General features: G+C 36.1%; 1 protein-coding gene across 1 annotated transcript in view; it reads left to right on the top strand.

Moving 5' to 3' along the window:
- Positions 1 to 19,544, top strand: part of DGKB (diacylglycerol kinase beta) — a 530,693-nt gene that overhangs the window by 377,433 nt on the left and 133,716 nt on the right. Inside the window, exon 23 of the mRNA XM_081101920.1 lies at positions 8,609 to 8,804. Within this exon, the coding sequence (XP_080958046.1) occupies positions 8,609 to 8,804 (196 nt within the window). The remainder of the gene's footprint in view (positions 1 to 8,608; positions 8,805 to 19,544) is intronic.

Here is a 19,544-nt window from a genome sequence, read left to right as displayed (position 1 = left end):
GAACATTTAATGATTAGCTGATATGAATTGAGAAATGTGAATAAAAAAATAAATGCATAACTTGTCTTCTAAGGCCTAAATCATTAGTGGCATAGACTCAGTAAAAAGTTTGGTAAACAAACGTAGTTATGGACCACATATCATAATGGCCAGCTTGGTTCCTTATTATCCTACCTTTCTAATTTACTGTTAAAGGAAAGAACAGCAAATTTCAGGTATTATTTCAGAATGTAACTTTTTTGGCCTTTAATTTCATTATGTTGATGGGTAAAGTGAAGTATTAGGAGAATTGGTGGTCACAAAATGGAAAATGACCTTCATTACTGAATTAAATGATAACCATGAAAGGAATATAATCACAAAGAGGTGAAGGGTTTGGGCCCAACATCAACCTTCTGTGATTACTGTTCATAAAGTATATGTAATTTATATATTTATAGTGTTATATATTTATACTGTTGTATATGTGCATATGCACATATATTTATTAGAAATACCTAAATCTCCCTTCCCCTCCTGAAATGTTATTTTTAAAAATCCATTATTTAGTGGATATTGAACATGTCTTGCCCTCAGAATGTTCAAATAAAATCTGTAGAAGAAGGCAAAAATGAAAAAAAATTATAAGTATGGCTTCTTATTGAATGTAGGGTACATGCTCTACCTTTCCTTGCCTTATCTTACTACTGAACACAGATTGAAAAAAAAAATGATCTAGGAGAGATACTCCTTGTTTATGTATAGGAAAACTGAAGTTGTCAGTCTTTCCAATTTAATTTATATATTCACTACAATCCCAATCAACACCCCAGCATTATTTTGTAATATTGACAACTGATTTTAAAGTTTATATAGAGAGTTAAAGACCCAGAACAAATTGAAAAAGAACAGAAATGGAGACTGACACTACCTAACTTCAAGACTTAGTGTAAAGCTACAGTACTTAAAACAGCATGATATTGGTGAAGGAATAGACCAAATAGACCAATAAATCAATGGAACAGGCTAGAGATCCCAGAGACAGACCTCCATAAATACTGATCTTTGACAAAGGGGCTTTTAAACAAATGGTTCTAAAACAACTGGGCATCTACAAGCAAAAAAAAAAAAAAAAAAAAAAAAATCCGGACATAGATCTTCACTCTTTTTTTTTTTTTAAAAAAAAATGGGATACTGATTTCTATTTTTTAAAATTTTTTTCTTTATTGATTCGGGTATTACATATGTGTCCTATCACCCCATTGCCCCCCTACCTCCCCCCACTCATGCTCTCACCTCCTGTTGTTTGTGTCCATTGGTTAGGCTTATATGCATCCATATAAGTCCTTTGGTTGATCTTTCCCCCTTACCCCCACCATCCCCTACCTTCCCTCTGACCTTCACTCTTAACAAAAATTAACTCAAAATGGATCAAAAGTCCTAAATGTAAAATCCAAACTTATAAGACTTTTAGAAGATAATGTAGGAAAAAAACCTAGATGGCCTTGGATATGGTGATGCCTTTTTAGATACACTCCAAAGATACAAGGAAACAATTGATGAACTGGACTTTGTTGAAATTAAAAACTTCTCTGTGAAAGACAATGTCAAGAAAATGAGGAAGCAAGCCACTAATGGAGAGAAAATATTTGCAAAGGACATATCTGATAAAGGACTCTGAGCCAAAATATACAAAGAACTCTTAAAACGCAACATTAAGAAAGTAAACAATCCCATTGAAAAATAGGATGGAGATTTTAACAGACATTTCACCAAAAATTATACACAGAAGGCAAAAAAATGATACTCCAATGAAAATTAAAACAATGACCTACCGCTACCCGCCTATTAGAAGCCTGAAAACATCAAATGCAGGTGTGGATGTGGAGAAAGAGGAAGTCTCATTCATTGAAGGTGGGAATGCAAAATGACAGAGCTACTTTGGAAAACAGTTTGGCACTTTCTTACAAAACTAAATATACTCTTACCATATGATCCATCAATTATACTCATTAGAGTTGAAAACCAAAAAGAATTGAAAACTTATGTCCATGCAAAAACCTGTACATGGATATTTATAAAAGCTTAATTAATAATTACCAAAAGTTGGAAACAAACAAGGGGTTCTTCAGTAGCTGAATGGATGCATATATTCACACAATTATGCATTTATGTGTCACAGAATAGAAAATGTTCAGGAAAAAGGTTGTATCATATAGCAAAGATATTTGAATGAAAATCAATGTGGAAAACATTGACATCTTATAGAATAACTATTTAGAATGTTCCCCCAAAAAATATGGGCAATGGAACTAAATTATTTATCTTAGGCTGTGTTTCTACATGCCCTCCACATCTGACTTACCATCTCTGCATTGACTGGCTTGTTGTGGAAACCACTACAGTAACATATTTAAATCAGAACCAGAGCCATGCACTTTCCATTCTATTTTTGCAAATCTTAAAATACTGTTATAATTTTATGTATTCATCTTAATTCTAAAATGTGGGGTTTGTGTGTGTGTGTGTGTGTGTGAGTGTGTATATGGATGGTAATATTAAATCTGCTTCTCTACTTTTTAATGAATCCAGTTTGTCATATTAGTAGAATATTCCTTTCTACCCTGAAGGTTACTTCATAATTAAATATAACAAAAACAGCAATTTGGAAATTCGATTCTGTTTGCTGTTGCTTCCTATTTGGCCTAAAATTATATACCAACTATGGTTTGAAAATATATACCAGAGACTAAAACCACTCCAGTACAAGAGTGCCTCATGTAATGGGTATATATATTTTATAAGCATCCTCTTCAAAACACATTTACTGCATGACCCTTCATTTCACATTTATCTTTCATACAGGAAGCTTTTTCCAAAAGGATTGAATATTTATAATAATATGAATATCATGAGATACTAGTTTATAATGATACTAGGGGCCCAGTGCACGAAATTCGTGCACTGGGTGTGGGGGGGGGGGAGTGTCCCTCAGCCCAGCCTGCCCCCTCTCACATACTGGGAGCCCTCAGGCGTTGACCCCCATCACCCTCCGATTGCCTGATCGGCCCCTTGCCCAGGCCTGACGCCTCCGCCAGAGGTGTCAGGCTTGGACAGGGGACCCCCATCTCCCCCCGATCACTGGCTCTGGCCCCCGCCCAGGCCTGAGGCCTCTGGCCCAGGAATCATGCCTGGGCAGGGGACCCCCATCTCCCTCTGATCGCTTGCTCCACCCCCCGCCCAAGCCTGACGCCTCTGACCCAGGCTTCAGGCCTGGGCAAGGGGACCATCATATCCCCCCAAATCCCAGGCTCCGCCCCCCACCCAGGCCTGATGCCTCAGCCAGAGGAGTTGACCCTCATCACCCTCCGATCACCAATCACCGGATCGGCCCCTTTACCAGGCCTGAGGCCTCCGGCAGAGGTGTCAGGCCTGGGCAAGGGACCCCCAGCTCCCCGCGGTTGCAGGCTCCGCCCCTGCCCAGGCCTAACGCCTCTGGCCTAGGCGTCCGGCCCAGGCAGTGGGGACCTGCAGTGGCAGCGGGGGGCGCCACAATCGTGGGCTTCGCTTTAGGGCCAGGCAAGGGACCCCTAGCTCCCGGGACTGCCAGCTTCGACCTTGCCCAGCTCCCATCGCTGGCTCCACCCCTACTTCCTGCTATCACTGGCCAGGGCGGCAAAGGCACCTGATTCTCCGATCATGGCTGGGGGGCAGGGCAAAGGCAGCCCCAAGGCCGCCTTTGCCCTGCCCCCCAGCTCTTAGCTCCCCCCTGGGTTTCAGATCACTGTCAGTGGCAGGGGGCTTCTTCCTGCTTTCCCTTTCACCTCCCTGCATTGTGCCTACATATGCAAATTAGCTGCCATCTTGTTGGCAGTTAACTGCCAATCTTAGTTGGCAGTTAACTGCCAATCTTAGTTGGCAGTTAATTTGCATATAGCCCTGATTAGCCAATGAAAAAGGTATCGCCGTATGCCAATTACCATTTTTCTCTTTTATTAGTGTAGACTAGAGGCCTGGTGCATGAAATTCATGTATGGGGGGGCGGGGTTCCCCTCAGCCCGGCCTGCACCCTCTCGCATTCAGGAACTCTTGGGGGATGTTGGACTGCCAATTTAGGCCCGATCCCGCAGGGATCCCTCAGGGATCAGGCCTAAACTGGCAGTCAGACATCCCTCTCGCAATCCGGGATACTGGCTCCTAACTGTTCACCTGCCTGCCTGTCTGCCTGATCACTCCTAACCACTCTGCTTGCATGCCTCATCTCCCCTAACCCCTCACCTGCCTGCCTGCCTGATTTCCCCTAACTGCTTGCCTGCCTGCCTGATCGCCCCTAACCACCTCTGTCTGCCTGCCTGATGACCCCTAACCACTTGCCTGCCTGCCTAATCACCCCTAACCACTCGCCTGCCTGCCTGATTGCCCCTAACCACTCTGCCTGCCTGCCTGATTGCCCCTAACCGCTCGCCTGCCTGCCCAATCACCCCTAACTGCTCGCCTGCCTGCCCAATCGTCCCTAACCACCTCTGCCTTGGCCCCTGCCACTGTGGTTTCGTCCAGAAGGATGTCTGGAATGACGTCCTTGAGGTCATTTGGCTGTCCGGTCTTATTAGCATATTAGGCTTTTATTATTATAGGTAGCTAAGTTTTATCTATTATTAATTAAACCTCACGCTTGGTGCTAAGCAATGCAAATACATTATTTGATTTAGTCTGCCTCAAAATCCTATGAGTTAAAGAGATTTTATGTTTCCATTGCAGAATTGAACAGATGAACATTTTCTTTAATAATTTAAGAGAAATAAGAATTGTATTGCTGCCAAAGATTTTAAATCTAAGGAAACAAATAAATTGTGGATTTTATACATATTAATATGTGTGGATATGTGTATAAACTGATGACGTATAATGTATATGGTGAGAGAGAGATTAACAAAGTTGAAATTTTTAATTTTCAGGATATCAGTTTTCTTCTAATTTGGTTACCAAAGATAAATGAAAAATTAAAAGTTTTAAAATTTTAATATATTAAAAGCAAAGTTTGTATTACATTATTTTTGAAAGGCACCAAAGGGTCTTATGTTTTATTGAGCAAGATATGAATGATTTTTATCTGACCTCAGCATAAAATTAGACTCAGTATGAAAAAAATTATTTGCAGTTTATCATTAACTTTATCTTATCAAATTTATTATCCACATTTACAGCTCTCCAGTGTTTCTCACATGTTTTGAATTTTCCTGTCAAATTAATTGAATCTAAAACACTAAATTCACATATAAAAGCTTTCCCTTAACACCTTTGTATAGTATGGTGCAGGGTATATTAGTAAACCAGGATTCAAATGCATTGGAAAAAAATTTTTTTTAAACATCTTCTTTTCTTTTAGGTAAATTTCTATGGAATAAGAGCTTCCCTTTAAAACCGAAAAGAGTATACAGTGGCATCCCAGCTTTGCACTTTGCAAATAGCTCCCATTGTGCTATACAGTACTATATGCTAACGACCTTTTCTCTACATAATAAAAATATTCAGGATTTATTGACTAACCGAGGCTGTTAGCTTTTAAGCTTTTACATTCTTTTCCTCTGTAGCTACCTTTTTGAAAATCATAAATCTTTGAAACGGATGAAAATATTATCTGACACAGTATTATAACTTGTTTATATTTCATAGCTCTCACCTCAGCTTTTATTTCCATGCACTCCGCTGGTGCGCACCAGGCAATTCCTGGTCTCCATCAGGACGAGCACTGAAAGTTTCCTGACTAACGAACATAACGTTAAAGCAAACAGAGGAAGGTAGTCTGGGGTCAAGAACTTGTGGAAACAAATCACTAATAAATAGCAATTTATGTAAGTGCACTGTCCTCTTCTCATGGGAACCTCAGTGTCCTTCGTAAGTCCTTTATTGGGACTCAGTGATTTTTTTTTTAACTTTGTTAAAGAGCTACTTACTCTGTTTCCTTAAAACTACATGTGACCAGACGCTGAAGATTGAAAACATGAATAATGGTATCTACCGATATTTTTCAATTGTCACATGTAGCTTCCCCAGTTCATTATTTTAAGCCTATTTGCCAATGTGCTTTCCTTTTAGGCATAAGAACAAAGGAAGACTTCTTCACTAATTCTGAAAGTAACTTGTCACAGTGGGGTTCTAAGGCCTAGTCACATAATTGTCTTAGCGTCCTACCTGCTGTGTTCAATATTGAGTGAAAATGGAAGCCAGGCCCCAACTTCAGTTTATTTCTCAATTCTTCTGTTATTTAAGTGATTTTAGCTGGTTTGGGGGAAACCAGACCTTTATAAATTAACAGCAGGGAAATACCAAAGGTGTCAGATTGCATATTTATCATCTTTTTCGTGTAATACTTAAATATGTATTAAGAAGTGACTGACATAAATTAGGCAGATTTCAGAAGCCACAGGCCATGGCTTGTAGGGGACCCCCTTCTGCTTGACATTTCATCCTTGTCAAAGATCAAATTATTTTAATTTAGGCTGCAAATTATAAGGAATGAAGACTTCTTTGTGGGAATTCCCTGTGGTAATCTGACTTTTGTTGTTACTGCTGCTTGTCAGTGTGCAAAAGATATAATATGCATGCAAATAAGGTTAAAAAATATGTACTATCTAATTATCCAGCCAGTACATTCCACTTGAAGACAGTGGGAGGCCTGACACACAGTATGTGTTTGATTCATTGAGGCCTGCAGGGTATTTACACAAGATTACTTTTAATTATGAAATTAATATCTGTTTATCTAGAATATATAGCGGTAAGTGAGTATACACATGAGTAGAATTCTTTAGTAAAAAGAAATCATCTTAATTTAATACATAAAAAGGAAGAAAAAAAATCAGTTGTTTCTTGGGGTGGAGGGTTGGGGGAGAGGAGAAGACATTATCCAGACCTTGGTTTCACCCTCATTGAAGCAATTTGAATGAAAACTTGGCACCTTCTCTAGAATTTGTTTCTAGCCCTGCCAAGTAGGCTCAAGATGTGATGCTTTATTTCACAGTGTTTACATTTTAGTGACTAAGATGCAGTATGAGGTTCAGTATGATGAAGCAGAAGTGGAAAAAGATGAAGATTTTCTATTTGTTTAATTTTGTTTTTATCGTGTTGACATAGCATTAGCTCTTTTAGGTTCAGAAATCATGATTGCCATGAGAAGAAAATGATGATTACTCTCAATGCCTGTTTCTTAGACTATGACATGATACATAAAACACCCCCACTGCGGAGATCCTTCAAGCTCTGAAATACATATTCCCAACGAAGTTTTTTATAAACTAAACTAAACTTATGTATTTATATCTCTCTTCCCATATTGACTTATAATTGAACATGGGAGAACAATGTCTGGGTTTTATTTGTGACTAGAGGCCTGGTGCACAAAATTCATGCCCTTGAGGAGGGTGTCCCTCAGCCTAGCCTGCACCCTCTCGCAGTCTGGGAGCCCTCAGGGCATGTCTGACTGACAGCTTAGGCCCGCTTTTCATGGGGATCGAGCCTAAGTTGGCAGTCAGACATCCTTAGTGCTGCCTCGAAGGCAGGAGAGGCTCCTGCCACTACCTCCGCTCTTGCCAGCCAAGAGCCAGGCATATAGCTGAGCAGCCCTCCCACTGTGGGAGCACACTGACCACCAGGGGGCAGCTCCTGCATTGTACTGGTGGTCAGTGCTCATTATAGCTACCTGTCGTTCCACAGTTTGATCGATTTGCATATTAGCCTTTTATTATATAGGATTATTACCATTTTAGAAAACTCAAAAGAAATGAGTGACTCCAAAAATACAGTGTAGCCTGTCACTCTCTACACATGTCCATTGGTGGAAATGAAGAGAAAATTCAAAATATATTAAAATTTACCACTGTGTCTGTTAGGAAGTTTTGTATTTTTCAGACAAACAGAAAAAAACCTGCCTAATTAATGGTTTTTATTTTTTAATTCATTGTTACAGCAGCTATAAAGTAATGATGGGTTAGTGATTATATTTACTGCTACTCTTGGCACTTCCCTCACTCAGCCTGCCTAGTCCTCCATATTCATTTAGACAATTATGTGTCTCATTGCCTTTAAGACTGTATTTGGAACTCAATCTAGAATGAAAAACAAAAAACCATCATTGGCCACTCGAATGTAATTCAGAGTTCTTGCAAATTCTATTTTGTACTTTCCTTTTTTCAAAAGTCTCTTCTTATTCACTTTCTCTTAATAGTGGCATGAAGTGTGTTCTAAGAAGGGGGCAATCATTAAAATTTCCACCTAAAATTTGACCAAACTTCCCAGAATCAAGCTTTTTGTAACGCATTGGAAATTTATAACTTGTTATACATGCAGATACTAACGCATCTCTTTCCCAAAGGTTTTCTATAAACAAAAAGAAACTGATGATTCAATTTGATCATTTTTAAAGAGTCTGAATAACAGGTTAATGTTATCATCTGTTTTATATTTTATATTGTCATTTAGGGTAACTATTGAAGAGTTCTTGTAAAGCTTATTTAGAAATGACAAGATTATGGATTTTAAAGTTCTTATTAAAAGATAAAGAAATAACAAAAGGAGAAATCAAGGAAAGAAAGACAAAGTATCTTTCTGTTCTTTTCTTTTTACTGATCAGTGTGATGGAGTTCAGATAGATTTAATAAACATCTCTCTGGAAGGAATTGCTATCTTGAATATACCAAGCATGCATGGAGGATCCAATCTTTGGGGAGAGTCTAAGAAAAGAAGAAGCCATCGTCGGATAGAGAAGAAAGGATCTGACAAAAGGACCACACTCACAGATGCCAAAGAGTTGAAGTTTGCAAGTCAAGGTAAGTTTTCTCACATTATTTGTTAAATTTATTTTAATCTTCTTTTTGAGGCTACATTAAAATTAAAGAATGTCTCATCACTATCGTCTATAGATTTAATAAGTTGTTTTTTTCATAATCAGATATGCATGTGTAATTACATTATATCATAATTGATTCTACAATTATGTGTATACTGACTGTATTTTTCTTTTTTACTCCTTTATTCTCCTTTGGGTATATAACATCCTATAGACAACAAATACATCTGGATATTCAGAATATAATAATATAGCGTTTATTGTACATTAAATTCTGGAATGTGATGGTCTTGCTCAAGGTGTTCCAGTTGTTCTAACAAGGATTGGTTAAAGCCTTTCTTTTATAACTAGAGGCCCAATGCATGAAGATTCATGCAAGAATAGGCCTTCCTTCCCCTGGCTGCTGGCACTGCCTTCGTTCCGGCCCAGAGCTGCCTTCCGCCTTTGCACGCTACCCAGAGGCCCTGAGCGGCCATGGTGACAACACAAGCATCCTGACCTGGCCGCTGCCATCTTTGTCATGTCAATTTGCATATTCCCTCCTTATTGGCTGTGGGCGCCATCATCTTTGTTGCAAAGTGATGGTCAATTAGCATATTATGTCTTTATTAGACAAGATCATAAACTTCTAAGATTTAATGTGGTTAATATTGCATTTATAGTTAAATAGTACTTTAGTAAATTTGTAAGAAAGTTAACAAAAATTTTCTAAATATTAAAATTAGTTCAAGGACTATACTAAGATCAAACATAAAAAGCTCTGTTCTCCTCCCTAGGGAAGCAATGAGTAGATATACATTACATAGTAATATAGTCCAAGCAATCAAAAAGAGTTTTATGTTATATATATATATATATATATATATAGTTTTCAGGGCTATTTTTATAGTTGGTCACTACATACCAATACTTACCATGTCCTTTGCCTGTAGATATTATAGTTATATATCTGAATTGATTCTTAATGCTCAACTGCCAACTATGTTCACCCACTGAGCTGCTAAAACTCTTAAGACTCATAGGTATTTTTTACCAAGGCAAATGTGTACACCCTCTATGGAGCTACCGCAGACATACTGTTTACTGGCCTCACTCTTCTTCTCTGTATGCTTTTCTCAATAATACACATTTGGAATAAAGCACAGAGATATCAGCAAGAACTGTTCTCATGGACTATCAGTGCTCATAACTATAGGAATCTCTTCCCATTTTACCTTCTTGCTGTATAAAACAATCAGGACCTAACTTTCATAAACTTGGGAAAGGAGAAAATGAAAATCTATAGGATTTATGATTTAGGGATACTAATTCTCAGTACAAAATTGAGAAAAACAGTAGAAATTAGAGTTTTTAAAGCCCATTGGGTGAACAATAACAGAAGGATGTTTGTAACTAAATTGGCTCAATTTTTTTGTTCCCCTTCTTACTAAACTATGTTTACAGGGTTTAGTTTTATTTCAAGATAAGTATAATTTCACTGATAAAAATGACTTTATCAGCTAAATGTAAAAAGTAGACTAGTATATATTAATTACTTTTTCCTTTTAATTAAATTTTCCAAGAAAATGTTTTATTTTTCCATATTTTGCAACAGAGTAGTGGAAAATATCTCTTGTTTTTAAGTATCTTCAAGCTTTGATGTTTTAATTTCAAATTTATTTTATTAATTATTAAATGTTATGCTTGATAGTGAGGAGGGAAATTTAATACTTAAAATATCTGTATGAATCCCTTTCCTAAATGGTATATCATTCAATCATTTCATTGTGTTTTCAGTTTCACAAAAACAACAATGATATTAATGTGAGGGTCAATGAGCATTTGAAATCTAAATATGTTTTTAAATAGATACAAAATGAATGCAGATATAGACTTTAAAATGAAATGTGGAAAATAAAATTCTAGTTCAACATATTTCTTTAACCCAGATTCAAATTAATGTATTTTACTATATTAGTAAGAAAGTGAAATATTGAATAGTGTAACTTCTTTATCAGGAGAATTTTCTGAAAATATTAACTAACAATTTTCCTGATATGCTTCCATAAAAGACTAAAGTTTAAAATAAATGTTTACTATATTGTAATGGATCCTTGTTTCCATAAATCTTAGAAAGCTTTTGCTGATGTAGGTGGTGGAGTTGGGAAATCATGCAGAACTAGATTTTTGGTAATAAAGGTAAATTATTTTATTTAGTAGAAGGATATAGTAATATATTAAGAAAAAAGTTTACAAGTTTTCTTTTTAATTACAAAATGTCTCATAACCAGTGATCCCACTTCTAGGAATATATCCTAAGAAGCCCAAAACACCAATCAGAAAGAATACATGCACCCCTATGTATATAGCACCTCTATTTATGATAGCTAAGAACTGGAAACAACCCAAATGCCCACCAGTAGATGAGTGGATAAAAAAGCTGTGGTACATTTACACTATGGAATACTATATAGCTATAAAAAAAGAATTATCTGTTACCCTTTGAGATACCATAGAGGGACCCAGAGAATATTATGGTAGGCAAAATAAACCAGTCAGTTTAAGAGAAGCATCACATGATCTCACTCATATGTGGAAACTAAAGAACAAAATAAACTGGTGAACAAAATAGATCCAGAGACATAGAAACATGGAACAGACTGTCCAATCTCAGAGAAAAGGTGGGGGTGGGTGGTTGGGTGGGTGGAAAGAGATGAAACAATGAATTTATATGAATATGCATAACCCATGGACACAGACAATAGTGAGGTGAAGGCCTGGGGAAGAGGGTGCAGACTAGAAGGGGTCCATGGGGGGGGGGAGTAAAGAAACATTTGTAATACTTTCAAAAATAAAGATTAAATTTAAAAAAAGTCATAGACCAAAGGTACAGGATTGGGTTTTGAGCATTAAATTCTCATTTATATTGTGCTGTACATGATCTGGAAGCCCTGCACAACATTTGCTTGCAATATTTGAGGGCACTCACAGTATAAGATTAGAGTATCTTCAGTTAAGAAATTCACTGGTTGGAAATTTTGGGGTTGATTTCATTCAAGTTGATGAAAATTATAAGTAATTCATTTAATTACATTGTTGTTCCAGAAAAATATTCTGTAACAGTTGGATGCAATTCTGAATCAGATTCACACTCACACTCATCTAATTCAGTGAACATTTCCTTAGTGGGTTTTTCTTTTATTGTTTTATTCTCTCTCTTTTCTTTCTTTTTTGAAATATAAATGAGTGTATAATATATAGACAGCAGGTCTTCAAGCAAAGCTGTGAGGTAGGCCGGGTACATCTCCAGTGCTCTGAGCCTTAAGAGTCAATCATTCCCATTTGTATCAGTTACTGAGTTCATCTTAGCAGCCCCCTCTTCTGAATTAATTCTAAGCATCAGCAAGATGTCTAATAAATTTATGCACATTAATGTATAAATGACTGATTGCATGAAAGTAGAGATATTTGCATTTTAAAAGAAATAAAGGCCTTCAGCTAAACCATTATTTTTCAAACTGAGTTATAACTCCAATTCTTCAGAGGTGCTCTAAAATTCTTCAGTGGTTCAAATTCATTATCACCATATTTTGAAACAATAAAAACTATAATAAAAACACCCTAAAGTGTTTCTATAAAATAATTTTTTCATATTGACTTTCAAACCTTTAAATTGTGTTATCAGACAAAAAACAACTTCCTCTTCTCCTGCATCTCTTCCTCCTCTTCTTCTCAATTGATCAATAACAGTAGATAGATTTACATATCCACATGTTACATGTATGTATACATGTATACATGTATGTATATGTATAGATGTTCATATGTGTGTGTATATATACAGATGTAAATTAATAATAAAAGTCACATTATCTGGAGAATCTGTAGCTCTGCAATGGTCATCTAAAAATATATAGCCGAAACCGGTTTGGCTCAGTGGATAGAGCGTCTGCCTGCGCACTGAAAGGTCCCAGATTCGATTCAGGTCAGGGGCATGTACCTTGGTTGCGGGCACATCCCCAGTAGGAGATGTGCAGGAGGCAGCTGATCGATGTTTCTCTCTCATCAATGTTTCTAACTCTCTATCTCTCTCCCTTCCTCTCTGTAAAAAATCAATAAAATATAGTTAATAAATAAATAAATAAATAAATAAAAATATATCTTTGCATATTGAAGGAGGATAATTATACAAATGGGTACATTACCACCATAGCACATGTTAATTAAATATAATTAAAAGGCCCAAAAGCTCAGGTACTTTTGTTTGACATAGTCAACAAACAGCATAACAATCAATGGACATGAAAACAGGTGACCATGCTAATACTTTAAAAGTAAATGGTCACCACTGTTTGGAAAATTTTTGCTTATAAAGAAATTGCACTAGTAAGCTCACTCCCCAAAATAATAGTCCTTTACTAGTTTGTATATTAAGTGCATTTTATCACAGATTTGTGATATAAACATGTTCACCACTGCCAATAAAGAGCCAGCAATGAAATTGAAATACATTTCAGCTAAGTATGCAGAATGAAATAAATTTGACTAATTGAAATTTCAAGTGAACATCTGAACTAGAGAGCAAGTAACATCATATCATACACTTGTACTGAAAAAGTTAAAGAGAAAAATACGATATTAAAAAGACACCTTTGGAAGTATTTTTTAACCAGACAGTGAGGATCTCTCAGGTAATGTGATCGGTTTTTAGTTATTCAAATGGTTTCAATTCTGAAGATGATAAGCCCAACTATTCCACTCTCCAGCTCTGAAATCAGAATGATACAAAATAGCCAAGTGAGATTAAAAAATGTGTACCATTTACAAGTACTTATCTGTCAGTGTCAGGATATTCCCAATACGACGTACCCAAAACAAAATACAGAAATCAATGAAAAATAGGATGCCTGTGACACTGCAACTGTCTTCATGAAATAACTTCATTATTTTCATAGATTTGCTGCATTAAAGTGGTAGCAATTTAAACATTTAGAATGTATTTTTACAAATAACATTCTGAGTTTCTCTTTTATTTACTGGTTTCTAAAAAATTGCTCCTTTAAAAAAAAGAGGTTGATTGCTTTAAAAAACTTAAAAACCACTGAGCAAAAGTAATTATATTTAAGCCATAGTTTCAAACATTTGCCAGAAGCTAACGGGAGGTACTTTCGGGAGCAGCTGGATTCCCTGCTTAAATCCTCATTAACTGGGTGACTATCTACCCCACCTATGGATGCAGTCAGCCAGCTATATTATTAAAACTAATTAACATACGAAGTCTCTATGAAACTTTCAATAACTTAATTCCCATTTACCAATGTTAATTCTCTTATTTGGACAGAATTTCCCAAAGTGTAGCAGGCATTCAACTGATGGAAATTGGAGATGGTTTAAGCAGTTACAGATGAATATTTTAAAATTTAATAGTGTACTATTACAGGTGTTTTCTCTTTATAGTAAGGGATATTTTAAAAGCATAATTGTAATATAAATTTAATTTTTAAAATAAATTTACTTAAGTAAAAACCAAAACTAAGCAATAATACTGGCAGTACATGGGCATGGCAAATATTAAAGGTAGAACAAAAAATACTAAAGTGTGGCAAATTGCACCAGGCAAATACTTCAGCTCCCACCACTTTGTATAATTTGCACAGCCCCAGTTTTGAATACTTAGTATAAACAATATTTCTATTCTTCGTCATCTTGTGTAAAATGTACTATGTACCAGTTTCCCAAGAATAACCTCTTCCATGTACTTTACACTGTACACGCCCCCACCCTGCCTTATTTGCTGTCTGTGCACGGTGCTAAGAAGACTAAAACCCTGATTCTTCCTAGGACCCAGAGAGGAGAGTCTGTGTATCTGATTGGCTGTCAAGGAATCTCTTTACATCAAATGACTTTATTAATATATTATTTTGAAACCTCTGAAGAAGTAGGGAGAAAGAGGTCAGTTTCAGACAAATTGATCAAAGAGAATAAATGAGTTGATGTCAATGAATGCTTGGCAAAACTTGATTTTTTTTTTTGCCTCTGAAGATAAATAAGGTTATTGGCTCTGATGTCTTCATCTTTAAAATGGGGATGATGAGTTCTGAAGGAGCTGAGATGAACGTATGGGTGCTGTATGTCATATTGCCTGGACAATTGCACAGGAGCATTTGAATAGCTAGACCCCCAACACTTTCTATACCTTGTAAAAGTTACACTTTTTTTGAAATTTGATGGTAATGAGCATTTGTCATCCATTATCAATTTTTCTACACATTTCTATGGATTATTTAGGGTAATTTAGATGGCAGTGTTTTAAGTTATCTAAATATAACTGCAACATTTTAGAACTGTAGATGATGTGTTTGGCATTCAAACCCTGGCAAGCAGAATAATTTCCAAGCATTTAAAGTCAGTGATTAAATCAATTAAGTTTAGAAACAAGAAAAGGATTTCATGCTGCATTATTTTGCCTGGATATTAAAATTGTTGGAAAAAGATCATGGCACTTGAGATGTTGCATTTCACAAAAATATATGGACATACTAATATCATGATAATTGGTTGAAAAGAGATAGATCCAAACATTTGTAGCCTTTAAGGAGATGTCTCAAACTGAGTTCCTAATTGTATGTTTTTAAACCACCTCCCTTGAAGTTTTCCGGCAGTAGGTAACACATACAGTAGCACAAACTTAATAAAAGCTATCAAAATATAAAAATGTGTTCCCAATTAAAGATTGTATCATTACCCTGGATGTTTTAATGTTGTGACTTTTTAAAAATAAAAGTCATGCTTCTAAAGTTTATAAATAGTAATAAAACAAAATTAGAGAATATAAGACATATTTCCTGTATCTAACATTATAACTATATTTCAAAATATAAGACCATGTATTCTTATCTTTGGCCTAGCTATCCTATAAAAGCATGTATATTATGAAGAAGCATTTATGAAATTTATTTGTCATGACACTATAAAAACTTCATAGAAACTGCTAGCCTCCTAGAAATTTGGAAAGGAGAAAGCATAAATTGAATAAATTAATATTTTAGGATCAATTAAAACACTAAATGATCTTTGGAATAATTTTATATTCCTTCTGGAACTATATAAAATACATTTTTGTAACTAGCATTATTTTTCCTTGTTCCCATGGTCAGCAGTCAAATTTTCAAAATCTGACATGCAGAATAATGGTAGAAAACTTATAGTAAAATTGGTAAGGCCACAAAATTATTTTGGATGTAATATAGCATATAAGTATTCTTTTAAACAAGAAAATAGTATTCTCTAATACCATAAATGAGATTGTTGCTATTAAGGGCTTATACTTTTTTTTATCCTCACCCAAGAATATTTTTCCATATGATTTTTAGAGAGAGAGAGAGAATGGAAGGGAGGGAGGAGAAGGAGAGAGAACCATTGATGGGAGAAAAACACATCAATTGATTGCCTCACACATGCACCCTGAGCGGTACCAGGGATTGAGCCTGCAACCTAGGTACATGCCCTTGACCAGTAACTGAACCTGTGACTCTTCAGTCTGTGGGCTGATGCTCTAACCACTGAGAAAAAGCACAGAGAGCTAAGGGCTTATTCTTGAAAACAAATTGAAATTAGAAAAGCAGGGAAAATCTGAAGAACAGGTAGGTAGGAATGGCAGAACAAGGAGCAACTTGCTTTCACCCAGTGAATGTGGGAAAGATTGAGAAAAATGAGTTTTTAGTAGCAGTCACAGATTGAAAAATATATGATCTGGCAATCAATTTAATAGTTGCAAGGGAAGAAGAAAAGAAATTTGTTTACTTGAGGTTTTAAATTAAGGCTCAGCTATTATCTTCTCTGACATCTGAGGCAAATACCCTCTTATTTTCACAAGGCTGTTTTGAGAACTTCTATATTTCTACTATTGATTTTAGTTGTAACATCAGGGAAGGATGAAAAATATAAATGCTTTAACAGGTCATTTTCTCTACAATGTTGATGTCCACTATCAGTGATAAAATAACCATCTTATAATTTGTTTCTGTGACATAGTATTCAATCCTGAGTCTGTTGAAAATAATGGTAGATCATTTACCCAGACCAAGGCTGCATTATAATTTTAAGTAAATTTAACTTATGCAGTGGTGAAAATATAAAATGTATTTTTAAGTTAAATAAATATTGGCTGATTATATAAGCTTCAACTAATTAAATAACACCCATAAAGCATGCTTTCAAATAGTTGTCACATAAAGTTTCCAAATATGAGACTATGCATAGAAGTTTCCTAAATATAAAACCCTATCATAACCTTGCCATTTGAGGGTAATGTTTTGAAGCTCATATAAGAGATGTGTCCCAGGGAACTTACAATAATTTGTCCTAACCAAAGTGTGGTGGTATTGAGTCCAAGTTCATTGTCTCGAAAAACCAAAGAATGGATCTGCAGACAAAAAATGACTAGCAGGAGCAAAGTTTATTGAGAATAAAGGGTGCAACTGAGGTTCCAGGAGCAAGACGGTGTCCATGTTACGGCCGGGTGTTTAGCATCCAAGCTAATCCAAGTCTGTTAGTCCATGGCCATAAGCCATGTGAGCTCAGGGTTGTGTTTCCCTGCCACAGGAGCATCAGGAACCCACTGCACACTAGAGAGAGAAGAGAATAAGGAGAGGGAGCACACTCTTTTTGTCTGGGGGGAGGTCGGGGGAGGTCCAGCCTTGCTAGTTCATGATTGGTCCTTTCAAAGAATTTTGCCTCATCCACATTCTTGGGATTGATTTATATGCCTCCTTGTCTTTGATCGGTTATTTGCAAGTTTCCTGTCTTAGCAACTTCCATATATTTTATGGATTGCCTTAGTAGCTTCTGCCTACCTGGGTTGCCAGGTTCTACTTCCTCTTCTTATGGTCCCTCCCTTTTCTACCCAGTTTTCTTCTGTCTCCTCACTATAATCAGAACATATGGCAAAAAATTAGGGAGGATTTTAAAAAAATAGTAAACATTAAAGAACTATTAAGAAGATTTGAAATCGCCCTAGCTGGTTTGGCCCAGTGGATAGAGCATTGGCCTACGGACTAAAGAGTCCCAGGTTCAATTCTGGTCCAAGGCACATGCCCAGGTTTCGGGCTCAATCCCCAGTGTGGAGCATACAGGAGGCAGCTGATCAATGATTCTCTCTTATCATTAATGTTTCTATCTCTCTCTCCCTCTTCCTTCCTCTCTAAAATCAATAAAATATATATATTTTTAAAAAGACATGAAATCAACTACATAAGTTGTTAAACATAGGTCATGGTTTTATTTTTTTATTTTTCTGTTGTTATTAAAAGCTGTTTTCCTCTCCTCAAGATAGGAAATAATACAAAAGAAACACTATAATTTCGCTGAGAATTAAACTTCAATTGTACCATCTTGTGGAATGGCATTTAGAGATTTCAAGTCCTACCAGGAGAAACATTAAACTTTTATTCTATCTCTATTTTGTAGGTGTTTTTTGTTTTTGTTTTCTGCTGGTTACCTTAATGCATGCAAAGAAACACTACAAACTGGTATCTGGTTCTTTTTGCACACATTTGTCTAACTATCAGAGAGTGACAGGGGGTCCGGTAGAGAGCAAAGAGACCTGTTTATTGAAAGAGTCAAATCCCATGATCTACTAAATTATCGTTGAGCTGTATGAATTTGAGTTAACCAAGGCACCTAAAGACTGTAGTTCCATTGCCATGAATGTTACATACAGTGGGGCCTTGACTTACGAGTGTCCCGACTAAGGAGTTTTTTTGAGATACCAGCTGTTTCTCCGCGGATTTTTTGCATTGAGTTGATAGAGTAATTTGAGTTAACGAGCTCCTTAATGAGCTCAGTCTCGGAATGAATTAAACTCATAAGTCAAGGCCCCACTGTGTATATATATATATGAGAGAGAGAGAGAGAGAGAGAGAGAGAGAGAGAGAGAGAGAGAGAGAGAGAGAGAGAGCTAGTTAACAAATAAGTCGTAGCTTCTAGGACAGTGTCCAGCCAACTCTGTTTTTAAAGTTCATCATTTCCTCCACATTGAATAATTATTTTCCTGGCTTAATAAAAACATTTTTATTGCTCTTCCTTTGATAAACAGTGGATTTACAAACTCAGGGATTTTTGTTTTGTTTTAGGTAGTGTCTATTGGCTGTTGTAAAGTACAACTGTTAATCGGAATAAGCTAAAGATCGAGACCTGAATGTTATAAGGTGACAGTCATTTGAAATAAGACTGAAAATCTCCATGGATAAATATGACTAATTTAAGCCCTAGGGAGCTTTTTTGAGAAAGTTTAAATGCCTGATGAATGCCACACTGTTATTCTAATTATCCCATAATATGGGATAAAATAGCAATCTCCTTCATCCTTTTATTTACAAAGCTGCTCCAATTATCATTATATTTTACCTGTTCAAGCTCTGAAAGATTGTTCCTCCTGGAGAAATTCATTAAAAGAGAATAATTATATTATATTTCACAGATTCGCAGAAAGAAAATGTGTCTTTGAACAATTTCATTTCCCTGAAGAGTTGTTCATTTTAGGGTGGAAGACAGGTCTATTAAGTACCTTCTACACTTTTTAAACATGTCAAATCTAACCATTAATACTGAAACTAGTCATTTGATTCTAATTAAATGAAAGAATCAGCTGCTATTTGTAGAATTTAATTTTAGTGAATGAAACAAACATAACAATATTTTCAAAATATATTGAATAACCAAGTAAGAATTTTTTATGCAT

The sequence above is a fragment of the Myotis nattereri genome (assembly GCF_964212035.1).
Source record: "Myotis nattereri genome assembly, chromosome: 11".
Lineage (NCBI taxonomy): Eukaryota > Metazoa > Chordata > Mammalia > Chiroptera > Vespertilionidae > Myotis > Myotis nattereri.
Note: the sequence above shows the minus strand (reverse complement) of the source record. Positions and strands in the feature narration are given on the sequence as shown.